The sequence below is a fragment of the Parasteatoda tepidariorum genome, chromosome 11, assembly GCF_982258835.1.
Source record: "Parasteatoda tepidariorum strain Cologne lab strain chromosome 11, Ptep-v5.0, whole genome shotgun sequence".
NCBI classification, from domain to species: domain Eukaryota; kingdom Metazoa; phylum Arthropoda; class Arachnida; order Araneae; family Theridiidae; genus Parasteatoda; species Parasteatoda tepidariorum.
In genome coordinates this window covers 64954512-64970895 of record NC_141765.1, presented here as the reverse complement: position 1 = coordinate 64970895, position 16384 = coordinate 64954512, and the positions used below count along the sequence as shown (strand labels likewise).

The 16384-nt window shown below is 27.9% G+C and overlaps 1 protein-coding gene across 8 annotated transcripts in view; it reads right to left on the bottom strand.

Annotated features, from left to right (window-relative positions):
- The window catches only part of LOC107449700 (uncharacterized), a 567179-nt gene that overhangs the window by 275998 nt on the left and 274797 nt on the right, over positions 1–16384 (bottom strand). For all 8 annotated transcript variants that reach the window (XM_071187673.2, XM_071187674.2, XM_043043921.3 and 5 more), the window contains one exon: positions 5494–5661. In XM_071187673.2, the coding sequence (XP_071043774.1) occupies positions 5494–5661 (168 nt within the window). The remainder of the gene's footprint in view (positions 1–5493; positions 5662–16384) is intronic.

Here is a 16384-nt window from a genome sequence, read left to right as displayed (position 1 = left end):
TTAAATCAATATTCACATGAGTGTAAACTTGAGTGTAAATTTTCCCACTGTGTCTGGATATTTTTTATTAGAAAGTTTAAGACTTGATTTTTTTCCTTCAAAACTGAAATTAAAATAATTTGTTGTGAAGGAAATGAAACCTGTTGTTAGCTGTTATTACAAAAGCTTTTCCCTTATACGTTGAAGAAAAATGAACAAAAAATGTTTCTCAAAAAATATGAATAGCAATGAGTCATTTTAACAATATAAATTTTATTTTAACTTTAAAAGAGTATAATCAAATTTTGAAAGATTTTCTTTTTTTTTTTTTAAAAAAAAAGGGTTGCAGTGTTCTTTATAAACTAATGTTCAAATTTTTAAATCATAAAAAAATTTCAGTCTGACACTAAATAAACACTAGCTTAAGTTTAAACCGAAATAATGGACTCGGTAAACGAAATGATCGACACCGGCGTAGAACCTAACTGAGATAATAACTCCAAGCTCTACTCAAGTAAAAATTTCATCGAATTCTAAAAAAATTTAGGCGATAGAATTAAAAGGTATTAAATTTAAAAATAAAATTTTATTTTAGAGCATAACATTTGAAGAAAAAAATTGTAACGAATATATTTTTAAAAATATTGAAATTGTGCAAGATCAAGGTGGTAGGGAATGATAAAAATTTTCTTTTTTTATATCACCACCATTTCTTCTTTTTTTTTTCACCATTATCTTTGTTTTATAATGGAAAACTTTTGGGTATTTTCAACAGTTTCTATAGCTTCTGCGTTCTTTTCCAGTAGCGCAATCAAACATAGGTTCAAGACTGTAAATAACCCCGGTTCAAATTACGGTCTAAAGTATTGGCACTCGAGGTGGCTGTACTTTTGTACGTAAAATCCCTTTTTCTGTAAAATTTAATGGTACAAAAAAATTTCATATGCCGTAATATTTACAGTTATACTATAATTTCACTGAATCATTGTAATTAAATAAATATTACTCTAAATATTACGGCATAAAATGTAACGTTAAGAAAGGATTTTCTGGTAAAATGGATTTTACGGATGCTTTACTCAGAATGCCAGTGTTTTATACCGTTAATTGATTCGAAATTTTTTACAGTGCGTACACGTACAAATGTAAAATAATAAGTCCAAGAATCGTCGTAATATTAATTCGAGGGAGATTTTTATTCACCTGAATTAAGTATTTGTCTCAATAATTTTCATACGACCGACGATTTTTCTTCTTTTAACCCATAGGATGTAATATTTAATATGCCGTAATATTTACAGTGATATTATAATTTCACTGAAACATTGTAATTAAATAAATATTACTCTAAATATTACGGCATAAAATTTGACGTTAAGAAAGGATTTTACGGATGCGTTACTCAGAATGCCAGTGTTTTATACCGTTAATTGATCCGGAATTTTTTACAGAGCAGACGCGTACAAAAGTGAAATAATAAGTCCAAGAATCCTCATAATATTAATTCGAGTGAGATTTTTATTCACCTGAATTAAGTATTTGTCTGAATAATTTTCATACGACCGACGATTTTTCTTCTTTTAACCCATAGGACCTAACATCTAACAAACTGCAGTTATAGTCAATTAAATCTTTCACCTCCAACTCCATAGCTCATGTTTAAACAATATTTATCTTAAAATTGCAAGTGTATTAATATTTAATCTGTTTTATTTGCTTACATCATTTCCTCTAAAATTATAAATGTTACAACTAAAGGAAACTAGACTATGTATGATATAAAGAATTTAATACATAATATAATATGAAGTAAAATTTAAAACGAGAAAAAGTAATAATTGATAGGATAACTGGTCTGATAAGTGCACACTTATAAAATTTGAAAACGAATTAAACAAATTTACAAAATGTGCAAAGTTAAATTTTGATAATAAAATTTTTGTTGATGTGATAAGCAGAAAAAAAAAGTTTTATTTTTACTCAAATTGCTGCGATAAATCAGTAACATTTTATGTTAATGTGAGTGGAAAATGTACTAACTAATAAAACAATTGCACATGATTCAATTAAACTCTGTTAAAAAAAAAAAGAAGAAAATCTCAGCGAATGCGAAAAGCCTAATCATTTACCTTTAAATGATACAATGACAAAATTAGTATTTTTATAATTTTAACGAATGGAAATTTTATTTAAAATAAGTTTCTAATTTAATTAACCTATTTACTCGCAAGTAAAATTCTTCCCGTTTAGTTTGGCGCAAAAACCACATTATCAGATTTATTTGTTCTTTTTCATACAAAAAAAAAATAAAATAAAAAATATATCGGTTGGAAATTATTTACATTGTTACACTTTAAATAAACGTGAAACAATAAATAAAGACAGATTTCTCCAATTAAAACCTCACAAAGCACTCTAAATTATTGATCTTCTAAAATTCACGAATTTAATTATCATTCCAACGTAGAAAGAAAATGATTTAACAAAAATAAAACTAAAGGAAAAAATGTACAATTCAATCGAAAATAAAATCCACTTCAGGAATATCGACGTGAAAAGAAGAGGGTCCCTCAAAAATTCTACCACGATAAATCTGTTCTGTAGCGTTACGACTAAAGAGAAAAGAAAAAAAAAAAATCGGGGACTAGGAAGCGCACGTAGTCCAAAGGAGGCAGTTTGCAAGCTCATCTTATATTGTCGCTTATTCAATGTGAAAGAGTAGAGAGGAAGGGGTTGAACAGCTGGAGCTTGTAAGCCAAACACATAAAACCCCTTTCGTCTAATATCTGGCTTAGGGCGGAAGAGAATCAAATATTTGCACTAGACTAGATTGTAACTTTAACAATGGCTTCTAACGCGAGAGTATTTTTGAAGACAGAACTAGCAGACCCTTATTTTTGTAAATATCTGCGAACTTTTAAACTTCGCATTATAATTGGAAAGTATTATTGCCCTAAAACCTTAAATGGATTGTGATGTGTAAAGTGTTTTCTGGAGAAAGATTTTGTCGCCCGATTGAAGAGTTTGCGAAAGTTGCGTCGGGGAATTATCTCTCTGGCGAAATGTATCTAGTGAAGTGGGAAATCTTTTCAGTTTGCGTGCGAATAATTGAATAGAATTAGTGAGAATCAGAGGTGATTATCTAATTAGTTATGGATGCGAGCTAAACTGTAATGTGACGATTAGTTTTAATTTATTGGAAAATTAATAAGTTAACTAGTTAGAATAATTTAATAAACGAGTCATTAAATTGTGCTAAAAATACGTGTTACGTACATTCTGACACACGTGTTACGTACGTTAAGAAACACGTGGTACGTACGCTTTGATATATGAGATAGATATGAGTGTTACGTTAAAGAGGACCAAACAAGTACTTTTTTTTTCTAAATATTTGCGAGCTTTTGAATTTCACATTATAATTTAAAGATATTATTGCCAAACATTTTTTTTAAATATTTTGTGATATTTAAAGTGCTTTCAGGAGAAAGAATTTGCCACCCGACTGAAGAGTTTGAGAAAGTTGCACAGGAAAATTATCTTTTTATCGAAACGAATGTTGTAAAGTTAGAAATTTTACAATTTTCACGTGACTAATAGATTAGATTTAGTAAGAACTAGGGACGATTATCTAATAACTTATGGTTCCGATAGAAAATTTAATATAACGATAATAAGTTTTAATTTATTGGGAATTAAAAAAAGTTAGCTAGTTAGTTAGAGAAGAACAACTATAAAAACAATAGAATAGAATAAACAAAGATAATTTTAGTACATAGATTTATCGATATTAGATTATAATAAGAAATATTAATTATCACACTAGAAACAATTTAATTTTGGGGTACACTTAAAAGAAATTATAATTTTCTCATCAATCTAAAGTTATTAAATTTTTCCAGGACACTTAAAATAATAAAAATTATTGCTCCAATTTAATAGTTAATTTAATGTGAATTTAGAAGATGTGATTGTTTTAAAATTATTTTATCTAAATGTGTTAGAAATTTTAGTTAGAAATAGTAATGAAAACAAGAGAGCATTAAAAAATATTAAGTAAATTTATGTACAGATATGACATTCCTTTTATCATGAATTTAAAAATAAATAAAAGTTGAAATAATTTATTGTATTTTCTTCGCTATAAACAAATTTACTTAACTTTATCAAAAACGATATGTTCATAATAAAAATACATCTAAAATTGTTTGTAAATAAAAAAAGTAAAGAAAGAAATCCAAGATTCACATGTAATATAAAAAAAATAATAAAAAGAGATCGATTCAAGTGAGCAAAAGCTCAAAGAATGAAACAAAAAAGAACAAATCGCGTTATATCACTACCTTTATAATTATAGTTGTCTTGGTACTTTTATCGCTTTGTTCTATAGGGAAAGTATTTCCGCCCCAGGCATTTTGTGCAAAGAGAGGCCATGATGGGCAATGGCCGAAATTTCCCCACGCCCTGGCGCCGAATTTCTCATTGTTCGCAAACAACGAACGAAAAAAAAAATTTTTGTTAAAAAAGAGGACTATCAGCGGACACACGCAAAGCCAGTAGCTAGAAGCCATTTGTAAAAGTCCTCGGGTGTCATACCTCTAATAATCCTACCAGTCAAAGATTACGATTCATTTACGTGCCTTTCCCTATTTTAGGATCCAAAAGTGTTCCGTGGTTTTATAAACTTTCTCAGAAACTTACTTATTAGCATTGTTTTTTTTCACTTATTTTTTTATCTTGGAATTGTCCCCACAGCGAATTTTGTAACTATTTTTCTTTGATAATACGCACGCTAAGACACAAAATATCATAAGCCAACAAAAAAAAAGCTATATTTTTTTAGCTATTTATTTTAAAGGAAATTAAAATTTAGTTTGAAATCAAGGAATACTTTTTTATAACTTAAATAGAAACATAACAATAAAAATATGAGATAGCAATCAAGTTATAATTCCTGAGGTCTAAAGTAATTAAATGGAAATGTTAATGCATTAAAAATTACCAAATAATTCTATTATAAAAACATTTTAAAATTAATATTAGCAAAGTATGCACTTTTATTAAAACAAATAATCGCATTTTAGGGGTATAATGTTTAGGGGTACACCATCCTGAGCACATTGAAAATTCACAACGTTAGTAACTTTTTAAATTAATATTGCACAATATTTTTAATATACTATAGCAATATATTTGAATGAAATTTTCATTTTTCAATCAATTCTCTTATTGATATGGCAATAATTAAGAAATTGAATTACGCTAATAGTTTTTGTGACTGAAGTGACTAGTGAAACTAAGAGAATGAAGTTTTCTGCTCATGACAAAACTTCGAATTGATTTGAATTTCGAAAAATCATTGTAAAACTTATAAAAGAGAATGTAAACTTTTATAAAATGCAAAAAATTAATTTTCGATTTCTGGAAGGGTTCAGGGTGGTGTTCCTCCTAAAGAAGCACAATTCAATTATCCTTTTCCACCCTGATTTTTCAATTAAATTCTAATTAACTAACCTCACTCCCGTTCCAGTAATGAACGTCGTGTGGGTTGGGTTGTGCTTGCTCGGCGGACATCATGGACACCCAATGTGCCGCCAGGTTTGAAGGAGATAGTGGTCCGGCATTTGTTGAAGAGGGTAGCCCATATGCCTTGCTATGAGAATCCGGAAATATCAGAGCCTTCTAAATAAAAGAATAAAAAAAATTAGTGTTTATAAAACAAGTTACAAATATACACATTTCAAGATATTGTCAGTTGAAAAATTTATATTAGTTCGCCTAAGATGAAATTTGCTGGTTAGCTATGCCAACTTGAACAGTTTATTATTTGAGAGCCGTTTATTATTTTACCTTTAATTGAAATTTAAATATTTCATCAGCTGAAAGATATCCTCGGATATTCTTAAAAAAAATATTAAAGACATTATTTTTTTAAAAGCTACTTGTATTGAATATGGTACTATTATGAAATATTAATTCTCTCATAGTACTATGGCCCAGCAGATCAAGCGAAATAGTAATGGTGTATTCAGCTCTAGTATTAGTTGGCTTTAATATTAGTTGAATAAGAATAAATTCATTAAAAAAAAAATTCGAAGCGTAATATTAGCCATAAAAGTTGGCACTGAGTGTCTGTGCCTTAACTCAGGCAAGATGCATTATGATTTTATGTAATCCGGCTTATTGGTCACAAAACAACCATGCTGTAACTAACTAGACTAGACAAAATGATGCAAGAACCTAAGAATATCATACATTGTTCACTTGTCTTATTGCAGGGCAATCAAACCATACACTGCAAAAATTACTATAATAAAACTACTGGAATCGGAATTTTTTAACCATCTTTACTAGACCTAGCTCCCAAAGACAACTATTTCTTTCAAAATTTGGATAATATTTATAGTAAAACAATTTAATTCCGAAAATGCTGAAAAACTTGCCTTCCCGGAATTCATTGTATCTCGTTCATTAGGGTTTTATTCCACTTGTCTGAACTATCTGTCACTTACATGGCAAAAATTTAGATGAATGAAATAGTTTTGTAAGCTATCAACCAACTTTCCATAAATTTCATACTTGACCACATGATACTTAAGAAATGGGAAACGCAGCAATGCAATAGCTTAGTTAACATTCTCAGAAAAATTGGCTCGACATTGAACAATATTGAACCATAATACCGACTAGTTATCTGCAACCTTAATAAGGAGTTGAATTAAACCTTTTTTTCCGTTCAAGTTCAATAAGAAGAAGTATAAGAGTCATGTAAACTTAAATAGTCAATTTAAATGATATTAGGGAAGTTAAACAATTTCGTTCAGAATATGGGGGGGTGAAACATCTTTAGAATAGAACATCTTATTTATCAAAAAGAGAACAATAAAGAAAACAAATAAACTAGCGTGAAAATACTATTATGTCATCTAACTCTCATATAAATGTGTACCGTAGAAAATTGAAATGAGAGGGGTTCATGAGAAAGTTTACATTGTGTTTTCAAACTAAACGAATATACCAAAATCCATTTTGTTCAGTTAACAAATCCATTTTGTTCAGTTATTAAGTGTGAAAAAATGTGAAAAATTAAGTGTAAAAATTAAGAAACATTAAACACGTTCATAGGTTTTTTATTTTATTAAATAAGTAATATTTTATTTGATCTTCTTCATCGCAAGTTTTAGCATTATATCTTTGCGAATTTTGGTCCTTTTCTGTCATATTAATTAACGAGTTTAACTGATTTAAAGTGTTCGGAGTCAAGTGGGATTTCAAAAAATGGTGAAACTCATCTCTAATAGTAACCTGCCAAAATGAAACTAATTTCTCCCAAAATTTCGGCTTATCTACGCCATTAGAGTAAATATAATGTCGAAATTATAGAATAAGATATGATCACTGTCCAATAAAATTGGTTTTGGAGTAGGAAGAAAAGATAAGCAATAAATCAAAAAGTATAAGTAAAATCTAATTTTTATTAAATAACTAATTTGGATTCAAATCGTATTCATACTATCTTCATGTCTTGTGTGAAATAAAATAAAAATACTTATTTGATAAAATGCAAGAATGGAAATGTAATAAAAATTATCAAACTCTATAAAAGCATTAGAATAGCTTAAGTACACGGCTGCACAAAATTTCAAAAATATTTAAATTAATTATAACATCTAAACTTTTTTTTAACCGAAATAATAGGAAATGCAGAAAAGTGAGTTAATCAGGTTAACCTATGTTTCAAATATTTATTTAAAACAAAATATTTCGCTACATGAATTTTGAAACCAAATATTTATTTTAAATCTAACATAGGTAAATTATTGTACTTTATATTTTGCAGCATTTTTATTTTTACAAATTAAAAAAAAAAAAGCAAACAATATATAGAAAAATGAGAAAAAAGTAATGAAAAGAAAATAGAGAAAACCTTAAAAAAAAGAAAGAGCTAGCGCATTTTTTTTAAACAAAAACATTCTATTTTTTCCCCCCAGAAAGTAAACATAAATATAAGTGTGAAAAAAATCCGATTTATAAGTTTTAAACACGATAGTATATGCCTTCATTGATAGCAGCAACAAATCAAAATGAAAACGTGAGCCACTTTTTGCCAATCTAAAAGATGTTTGAACAAGCGAATAAATGTAGATTCACACTCCTTTATCTATTACCTACTCTTAAACGATTAAATGGCCATTGTGCGTTCTATTCAACGTCTTTTATTCTGCAGATTGTTTCATTTTTTTTATCATTTCTCCTAACTCCTGGATGATAGAAAAAAAATCTCCTCTAGCCTAGTTGACATTACAGCTGACAGTTTCCTTTTCCTTTTTCTTCAGCCCTTCACCCACCTTCACCTCCTTCATCGCAACCAATTAAGACTGTCATATAACAATCAACGTTTAAGAAAAAACGCGCATGAAGTTGAAAAAAAAAAGACTGATTTAAAGTATGTTTTAATTTCCTTCATTTTTAAACTGAAATCATCGTTTTCTTTCATTTTCTCACTCTCTTTAACAACTCCGTAGCAAGTAGCACCGAGGGTAGGGTAGGGGTAGAAAAAAAAGAGGGGGAGTAAAAAATTATTAGCGTCTTCAAATCATCAGCAACAGTTTTTGAGAATCTTTTTTTTTTTTTCCCTTCCTTTTTTTTTTCTTCTTCATTTACTTAAATGAGTATTAGAAACAGTTCTGAAGGATGCGTTTCAATGAATTCATAACTTATTTGTCTTGTAACGAATGCAACTGTATCAAAAAATGGAAAATTGGCGTAGCCAGTTTTTTGGAAACTTTTCGTTGATTGCCTTTGTCTGTGGTTTATAAATATTTATACATGTTTGATAGACACAGAATATTTCATGCTTAGTTTATCTAATTGAAAGACTTTTTCCTTCAAAATAAAACACTTTTTTTTTCTTTCTTTTTTCGAGCTTTGCGATTTTAAACAGAATTTGTGTGATAATGAATTGTTATGTGATGAAATTACATAGGTTACACGAGTAATTAATAGTTTTGACAATAAATAATCAGTTTGTGTTAGTGAAAGAAAATTTTTTTTCGAAATGTTCTTTCAAAGAAAGAGTATAATCAATTTTTTTTTAAAGCGAGCAAGACAAGTTGTACAAAAACATAAAAAAGAAAATGCAACTTTAAAAAAAAATCAGCTTCTTTTTTTACTTTGTAATTGCATTAACAGTCAGGGCGGAATTGTTGCAAATTATTAGCAAAATAACTAAATTTGTATTTTATAGATAATTGTAATTTATAGACTTATAGATTAAATTTGCAGTTTATAGATTTGTAGTTCATAGTTATATTATCTAGTGATCAAAAGTTGAGTGTAAACAAACTATCCTTTGTAGCAGTCGTTTGATATTTTAGATTCATTAGTATTTTTTTTATACGATTTTCAGAACATTAATTAAATCCCCAGACAAAAAAAAAAAAAAAAGGATTTAAAAAAAAAAGTTATGTACTTTTAAAAAGCATAAATAAATGCTTTGAGTTATAAGTTAGTGATGTACGTTTTTAACTATACGCATAGAAAAAACTTTATACGTAATCTGAAATTAAAACACGCACGTAAATTACAATTAAAGCTTAAACTTTGTCGCTACATCTTTATTAATAAGTCAAATAAAAACGTTGATTAAATGAGTGTGTTGTACACAAAACTTCACCCAAAACAGTAGCAAATAAGATGAAGACATCAACCGTGACATCTTAATATTTTATTCCCATCACGCCATGCAAATGATTCTTCAGTTTTATATCATAGATTTTATCGCAACGTCAAAACAATTGAAAAAAATGTGCATATAAGTGATAAAAAGTGATGTTAGCACGCGAGCTACCAGATAGAGAACCATAATTTTTTACACGAGTGATAAGAAACTTAAACATGATAATATCTTCAAAAAAATTAATTCAAGCGTATAACAAATAGAACCACTTTAGTGAAAATTTATTCCGTAGTTAAATGTATACTTTATTTCTCTTTTAAAAAGTTAGCATATTAGTGAAACAGATATTTATAATGTGACAGGAATTTTTATTATAAAAAGTGCAGTTTGTTTCTTATTTGTAATTTTCTCAATTATTTTAATATGGTTCTAAAATTGTCTTTGATGATTTTTATATTTAGTTTTTTTTAAAACGAATCATTAAATTCTTCCTTTAGGATTTTCTCAATTACTATAGTTCTAAAATTGTCCTTAATGACTTTTACGTTTAGTTTTTTAAAACGAATCATTAAAATCTTCATTTATTAAATATATTCACAGAGATTAATTTTGAATATTTGTTTTTTTTAATTAAATTTAAATACAATTTCCAAATTTATCTATTCCAGAAGATAGGAAAAATAAATTTAGAAATTGCAATTAATTGTACATTTTTTTTCTTCACATTTCCTATATCTTGCAAAATAGCAACTAAAGCAAAAAACATAATAAAAAATAAATAAAATCCTATGTTTATGCTACTAATCGCGGATTTATATACGTTATGTTTCATTCTGAAATTTAATATTTCTAAGTAGAAGCTTAATTATTGTTAGAAGAAGATGCCATCTATCTTTGGAAGAACGGTTTTCTTCAGAATATATTAAAATCAGAAAATAGCAATGCATTCAGGAATCATGTCAATGTAAAATGATATGTTTAAAACTTAAAAAATGCTATATTTTTAATTATCCTGACTGAATAAAAAAAAATACAGCTCAGATTCCATAGTTAAAAATAGATCAAGTCATAACGTCTCTTTTATTAATTAAAATCTTAAATCTAATCTCTAAACACATCTAAATTGAAACGATTAGTAGAAAATCTGGCGTATTGCTTCAATTGGATGCCATTGGCAACAAGGGGCAACTAAAAACCAAAAGATTGGTGAGATGCTGGAGCAAGAAGAGGATCATCTTTGGCAAGACATTTTTCTTACCAGTAACGACACGGTTCTTTCTTTTCTTTCTTATTTACGAGCAGAGATTTCAAAGGGGTTAGTGTATTTTAGCCAAAGGCTATGGCCATCTACAAGACGATTAGCTTTCGCTCTTAAAAATTAACTCGCGCAGTTCAGTGAGGAAAAGGACATGGAAAAAAAAGATAGGGAGCTGGGAAGCACGATCCGTTCCAAGAAGTGGTTGTAAATGAAAATGGCGAGCCATTGAACTCTTGTAAAAAGGACTAGAGTGGTATTAACGACGACATCTTAACTGGTTTATTGAGCATTTCATTACTTTTGATCTGAGGGAAACAACGCGGTCGAATTGAGTAGTCATTTGTCTCAAGGCGGTTGCGTTTCCCGAGCTTGTTTCCTCTTCTTTTGAATCGCAAATTATTTTTCAGAGTAGCCTCTGGGCTACAAAGGGAACTGAACCGACGACCTTGGATAGAAAGGGGTCAGGTAAGACCTCAATTGAGGACCACAAGGACGCTACAATCGATGAGCAAGTAATTTGACTTTAAGTCACATGGTCAATAAGAAAATGATAACATTGAAGATGTCGCTAGCAGCAATTAGACGTAAACATTCTTAACTTGTTCTTTTTTTCTACAAAATTTTGTAGAACAGTAGAAAAAGTTACAAAAATTCTAATTACTCAAACTTACTTTCATTCATTTAAATCTTATTCAAATTTAGCTTATCAATGAAACTTTCAGTTTGAATCTAATACGAGTGTTTGAAATAACGAAAAAATATTAATTTAATACAGCTAAGATGTACATTTTTACCATGCAGGAATGTCTACATGTAGTGATGCTTGGCCGTTATCGGAGCTATTTTTCAATAGTTTCGCCTCAGTAAAAGTGATACTTTTCCGTATAGACAAGCCAAATAAAACATGTGATTGATATACCATAAGTCACCAAATAATTGAGCAAATTTGTGTAGACGTAACTCCTTAATATCATAAAAATATCAAAAGAAATGCTTTTGTGTCAATAATCGAACAAATAAGGATGCTATTTGCACGTAAGACGTTACTAGAAAAAAAAAATAAGAGGGAGTTTTCCAATTGCAAAAATATACTTTAAACAAGGGGTCCTTTACGAATAATAGAAAAACTGCTCTTTTCCGTAGTATTAAAAAGAGTTCGACTATTATGCCGTAGTCGGAACTAAAATCCATAGAAATATTCGGAAATACTTACAGTTGTTTACATGTGATAACGTAGAAGAAAATTAATAGAACCATGCGTAATGCCTAAGAACTTAATTGAAGAATAAATTGAAAAAATAGTAACTAAGCAATTTCATAACTGAAAAAGACAGTATTAAACTATTAGAAGAGACTGATAAATAAGCATAATGAGTTTAGAGAAAAATTTCTCAATGAAAGTATAATAGATCAGTTATAATAGATACTATTAGAGAGAAATAATAATAATTGAACGATTCTCGAACCAAAAAACTTGGTACTAAACTGAACTGATTACAATATACATAGAGACAAATCTTACTTCTATAGCGCGGCGTCTGACCATTTAATAACAGATTATTGATGCTATCGGGAAAAACAGTGAAAGAATGACTCAGTATTAAACTTATACAAATTCGGAAGAAATTGAGCGTAAAGTAAAGTTTGATTTCAAAATATAATTAAGGAAAAACCATTTATAAACAATAATACGCAAGCTTACATGGACTAATAATTCGAATAAAGACAACTATTGTTACAACAAAACAAGCGAAGTTTCAAGCATAAATATCATTAAATGCAGCAAAATAAAAAAAGGAAAGTTAACATCTCTTCATTTAAGTGAATCTCGATGCATTTTAAAAATATAACACAAACATTTATTGTCAATAGCTTTTTAAAATAGATATTTAATTATTCTTAATGAGGAGCAAATGAAATCAACAATTACGAATGCTTAAACGAGCCGGAAATATTTATATTTCCCTACAATTTTAATTTTACGAAATGTTAACGCACTTAAATGGGTAAATTTAAGGCATTATAAAGGTATCAAGACACAACAACTTACAACAAAAGTTAATTATCAAGCAACTTATCAGTTTCATCCTGAGCTTCGCCACTAAATAACTGAAATCTACGCTTTAATACAAGAATAAAATGATTTCTCTTCACCAACTTAGGCTCAATGGAGAGAATCTTTCTTAAAAGTGCCGACTATTCAAACTCGTAACTGATAAGGGAATTTTCAGTATCTTAAGCAACTCTTTCCATTACTTACTAATTGCATAGATAAAAATGATAAAGACTCGTCATCTAAGACAATTTTACTTTCCATCGGTAAATGTATTGTTGCAAGCTAGCAATACTTCTTTTTAATCCTCGACAATTAGACATCAAATCGAGAACGTACTTTAAAATTCGATTTTTAATGAGCATAAGGTGGACTGAAAGCATGATTCAGGACTTTTTTTCTTTTCAAAATATGTTTCAATTGCATAAATTAGCCAGAGTTTTAACAAAGTATACTACAAAAATAAAACGAGTTTAAGATATAAACTTAAGCTGGATTTGCAACTTTTGATTTCGGTACAAGGGAAGATTTGTTGAGGTTAATTAGGAGTATTTCTTTTGAAAATATAGATGAGCTGAAGTATTTATTTCGCACATAGTTTAGAACGAGTTGTTTCAAGTAGGGAATAACATTTTCATAGGAGAGTTATTGGATTCTAATAAGTTCAAAGCGGTTTAGTAAGCATTATTATTTTTTTTAAACAAAGCAGGAAATATTTAAGATGATAATTGTTTAATGCACGAATAAAATCATTTGATTTGGAATTTTAATTTTAAACATAGAAGCTTCATCTTACGCTTAAACATTTGAAACGAACTGACAATTCAAAGCAATAAAGATAAAGTATGCATTGGTACAAAAATTAAGCATTTCATCAAAACTTCTATTAGAAAGCAATTAACGGAAATATTTGCATTTAATGATAATAGAAATTAATAACATTTTTATGATGAAATTATTTTGATGAAATTAATTTTAAGAAAAGTTTTTTTTCCGTAATTGTAAAAATAAATTTAACCTAAATTCATAAAACTATACTATAATATATAAAATTATTCTAACTTTCTCTACTAATAAATAACTTTTATTATATGATAAAGCACATTAAAAAAATTTTTTTTCGATATTTTTAAAAATGTATAATAGAAATTTTCATATTTAATTAGCATTTAAATCAATTAAAATATATCAGGTTTATTTGTTGCAAATTAAGTTGAAATAAAGATTTTATACGTGTTTGTAATATAATGAAAAATCCAAAATGTATTTATTAAAAAAAATTACGTGGTAAGTTAATCATGCTTACATAAAATTTTCTTTTACTAAACAGATATGTTACATACATACGGAAAGCTAACTAAATAATAGATATGACAATTTACCGAATTTTAACGTTCATAAATTAAATATTTGCTTTTTATATCGATAAAATAAACCAAATGGATAGCAAAAGAAGATTTGGCAAAACCAGTTTTTTTTCACATCAAAAGTGTTAAATTCGATTAAAACAAATCAAACATGCTTGCTGCTCTTTTTTAAATGCCTAATTTGAACTTTTAAAAGACAGGAATCCGGAGGAGTGAGTGAAAAATATATAAATACCTGTCGTAAATCAGTTGATTTACTGCTCCTTTTAAGCTTCAAAGGTAGATGAACTGAATTGATGGTAAACAGACGTGCAACAATTAAGAAGCACTATATTATTTACAGGCGTGGCTTCGATTAAAATGATATCGGTGTCATTCTGACCCTGTGATAGACCTGTTTAGATTCAGAATGACTCTCTTTAATTCCCATTAGTCACGATTTCTTGAAATCGAGCTTCAACAAGGACATTATCTGAGAAAGGAAATTTGGCATACATAGATATGTGCCTTAAGTTCTTTCTTAATGGATCCAAAAAATCAAACGGTACAGTTGTTCCCATCTTCCTTTTTATAACTAAGATTAGGGATTATTGATTTTTGTAGCGGTAAATGTCTCAAGTATTGAAAATTAGAAGGTAAATTGCGATAAAGGTATATAAATTGCAATTGAAGTTAAGCTATTAAATTAGTTGATATTATAAAACTCAATTGTAATTTACAAGATAAATAAAGTATTAAATAATATTGATTGCTGCAACTTAAAATGATTTAAAAGAAAAATATTTAAAACTAAAATATAAATTGTAATTAAGATGCATTAGTTGATTTTGAAGGTAAACTATCAATTATAAAACTAATTAGTTGATTCTATAAACTAAATTTGAATTCAATAAAAGTAAAAGCTTAATTGTAATAGTATAAGTTGTATTTGAAGTTAAATTTTCAATTAGGAGATTTTATAAAAATAAATTCACATTCAGCAGAAAAATAAAATATAAATAATTCTAATTATATATGTCAATAATAATTAAATAATAATACCAACATTTATTTTTCATTACGAAACTAAACATGGATTTAAACAATTATTTAGTTGAAATCATAATTTTTTTCTAAAGAGTAAAAACTACACATATAAAATATTCATTACTATTTTTTTACAGTTTATTAGATCACTTTACAAGTAAATTTAAAGATATTTAATCATAAATTGGTTTATGTATTAAAACAAAGATTTTACCGTAATAAGTATTAATTAATAATTAACGTCAAAAAATAATAATAATTTGAACGCCATGCACTTACTGAGACCCTATTATGATTCAATCTAGATTCATATTAATGACAAATGAAAAGACAATTCTGTATTATTTTATGCAATGTAATCATATTTTGAATATGCAATTAAATATCAAAAACTATTTTTGCCTAAATGATAGCTTAAAAAGTTACAAATAAAATTTTACAAACTAGAATCGAAAAAAAGCTTAATTTATAACATTATTTTATTCTGCTATATTTACAAACAAAGAAAATGCTTTCTAAGTTCCACTCAGACTTTAAGCTAATTACTTTTTTTTCTTTGATTTATTTGTAAATTTTACAAAACAAAGTAGCGCTTGGAATTTTTTTTCCCGTTGTAAGTGTCGGAAAAATGTTTTGAATAGAAATAAAAAAGATAGAAAATAACTTTATCTAATTCTAAGCTTGCCCAAATCATTAGTTCGTGGAGAAGATAAAGAAAATAAATCGTCGAAACCTACCTTGTTCTATTACAAGCGTTAAAACGAGATACACGAAACACATTTACAATTAATCAACTCCGGATAAAGACGAAACCTTATCAAGGCGTTAATTTTTATAATAACTCGTAGCCGTTTCTCCAGAAAATTTTCTTCTAAGCAAGACAAAAACCTTACTGTTTCCTAATAATTAAATGAGCGAACAAGAGAAAAGAAAGAAATTTGAATTTATATGGTGTAAACAAAAGTTTCCCCAAGGGCAATAATTGCTTCTTTCTAAGGTAAAAGCAAACAGGAGGATCAGAA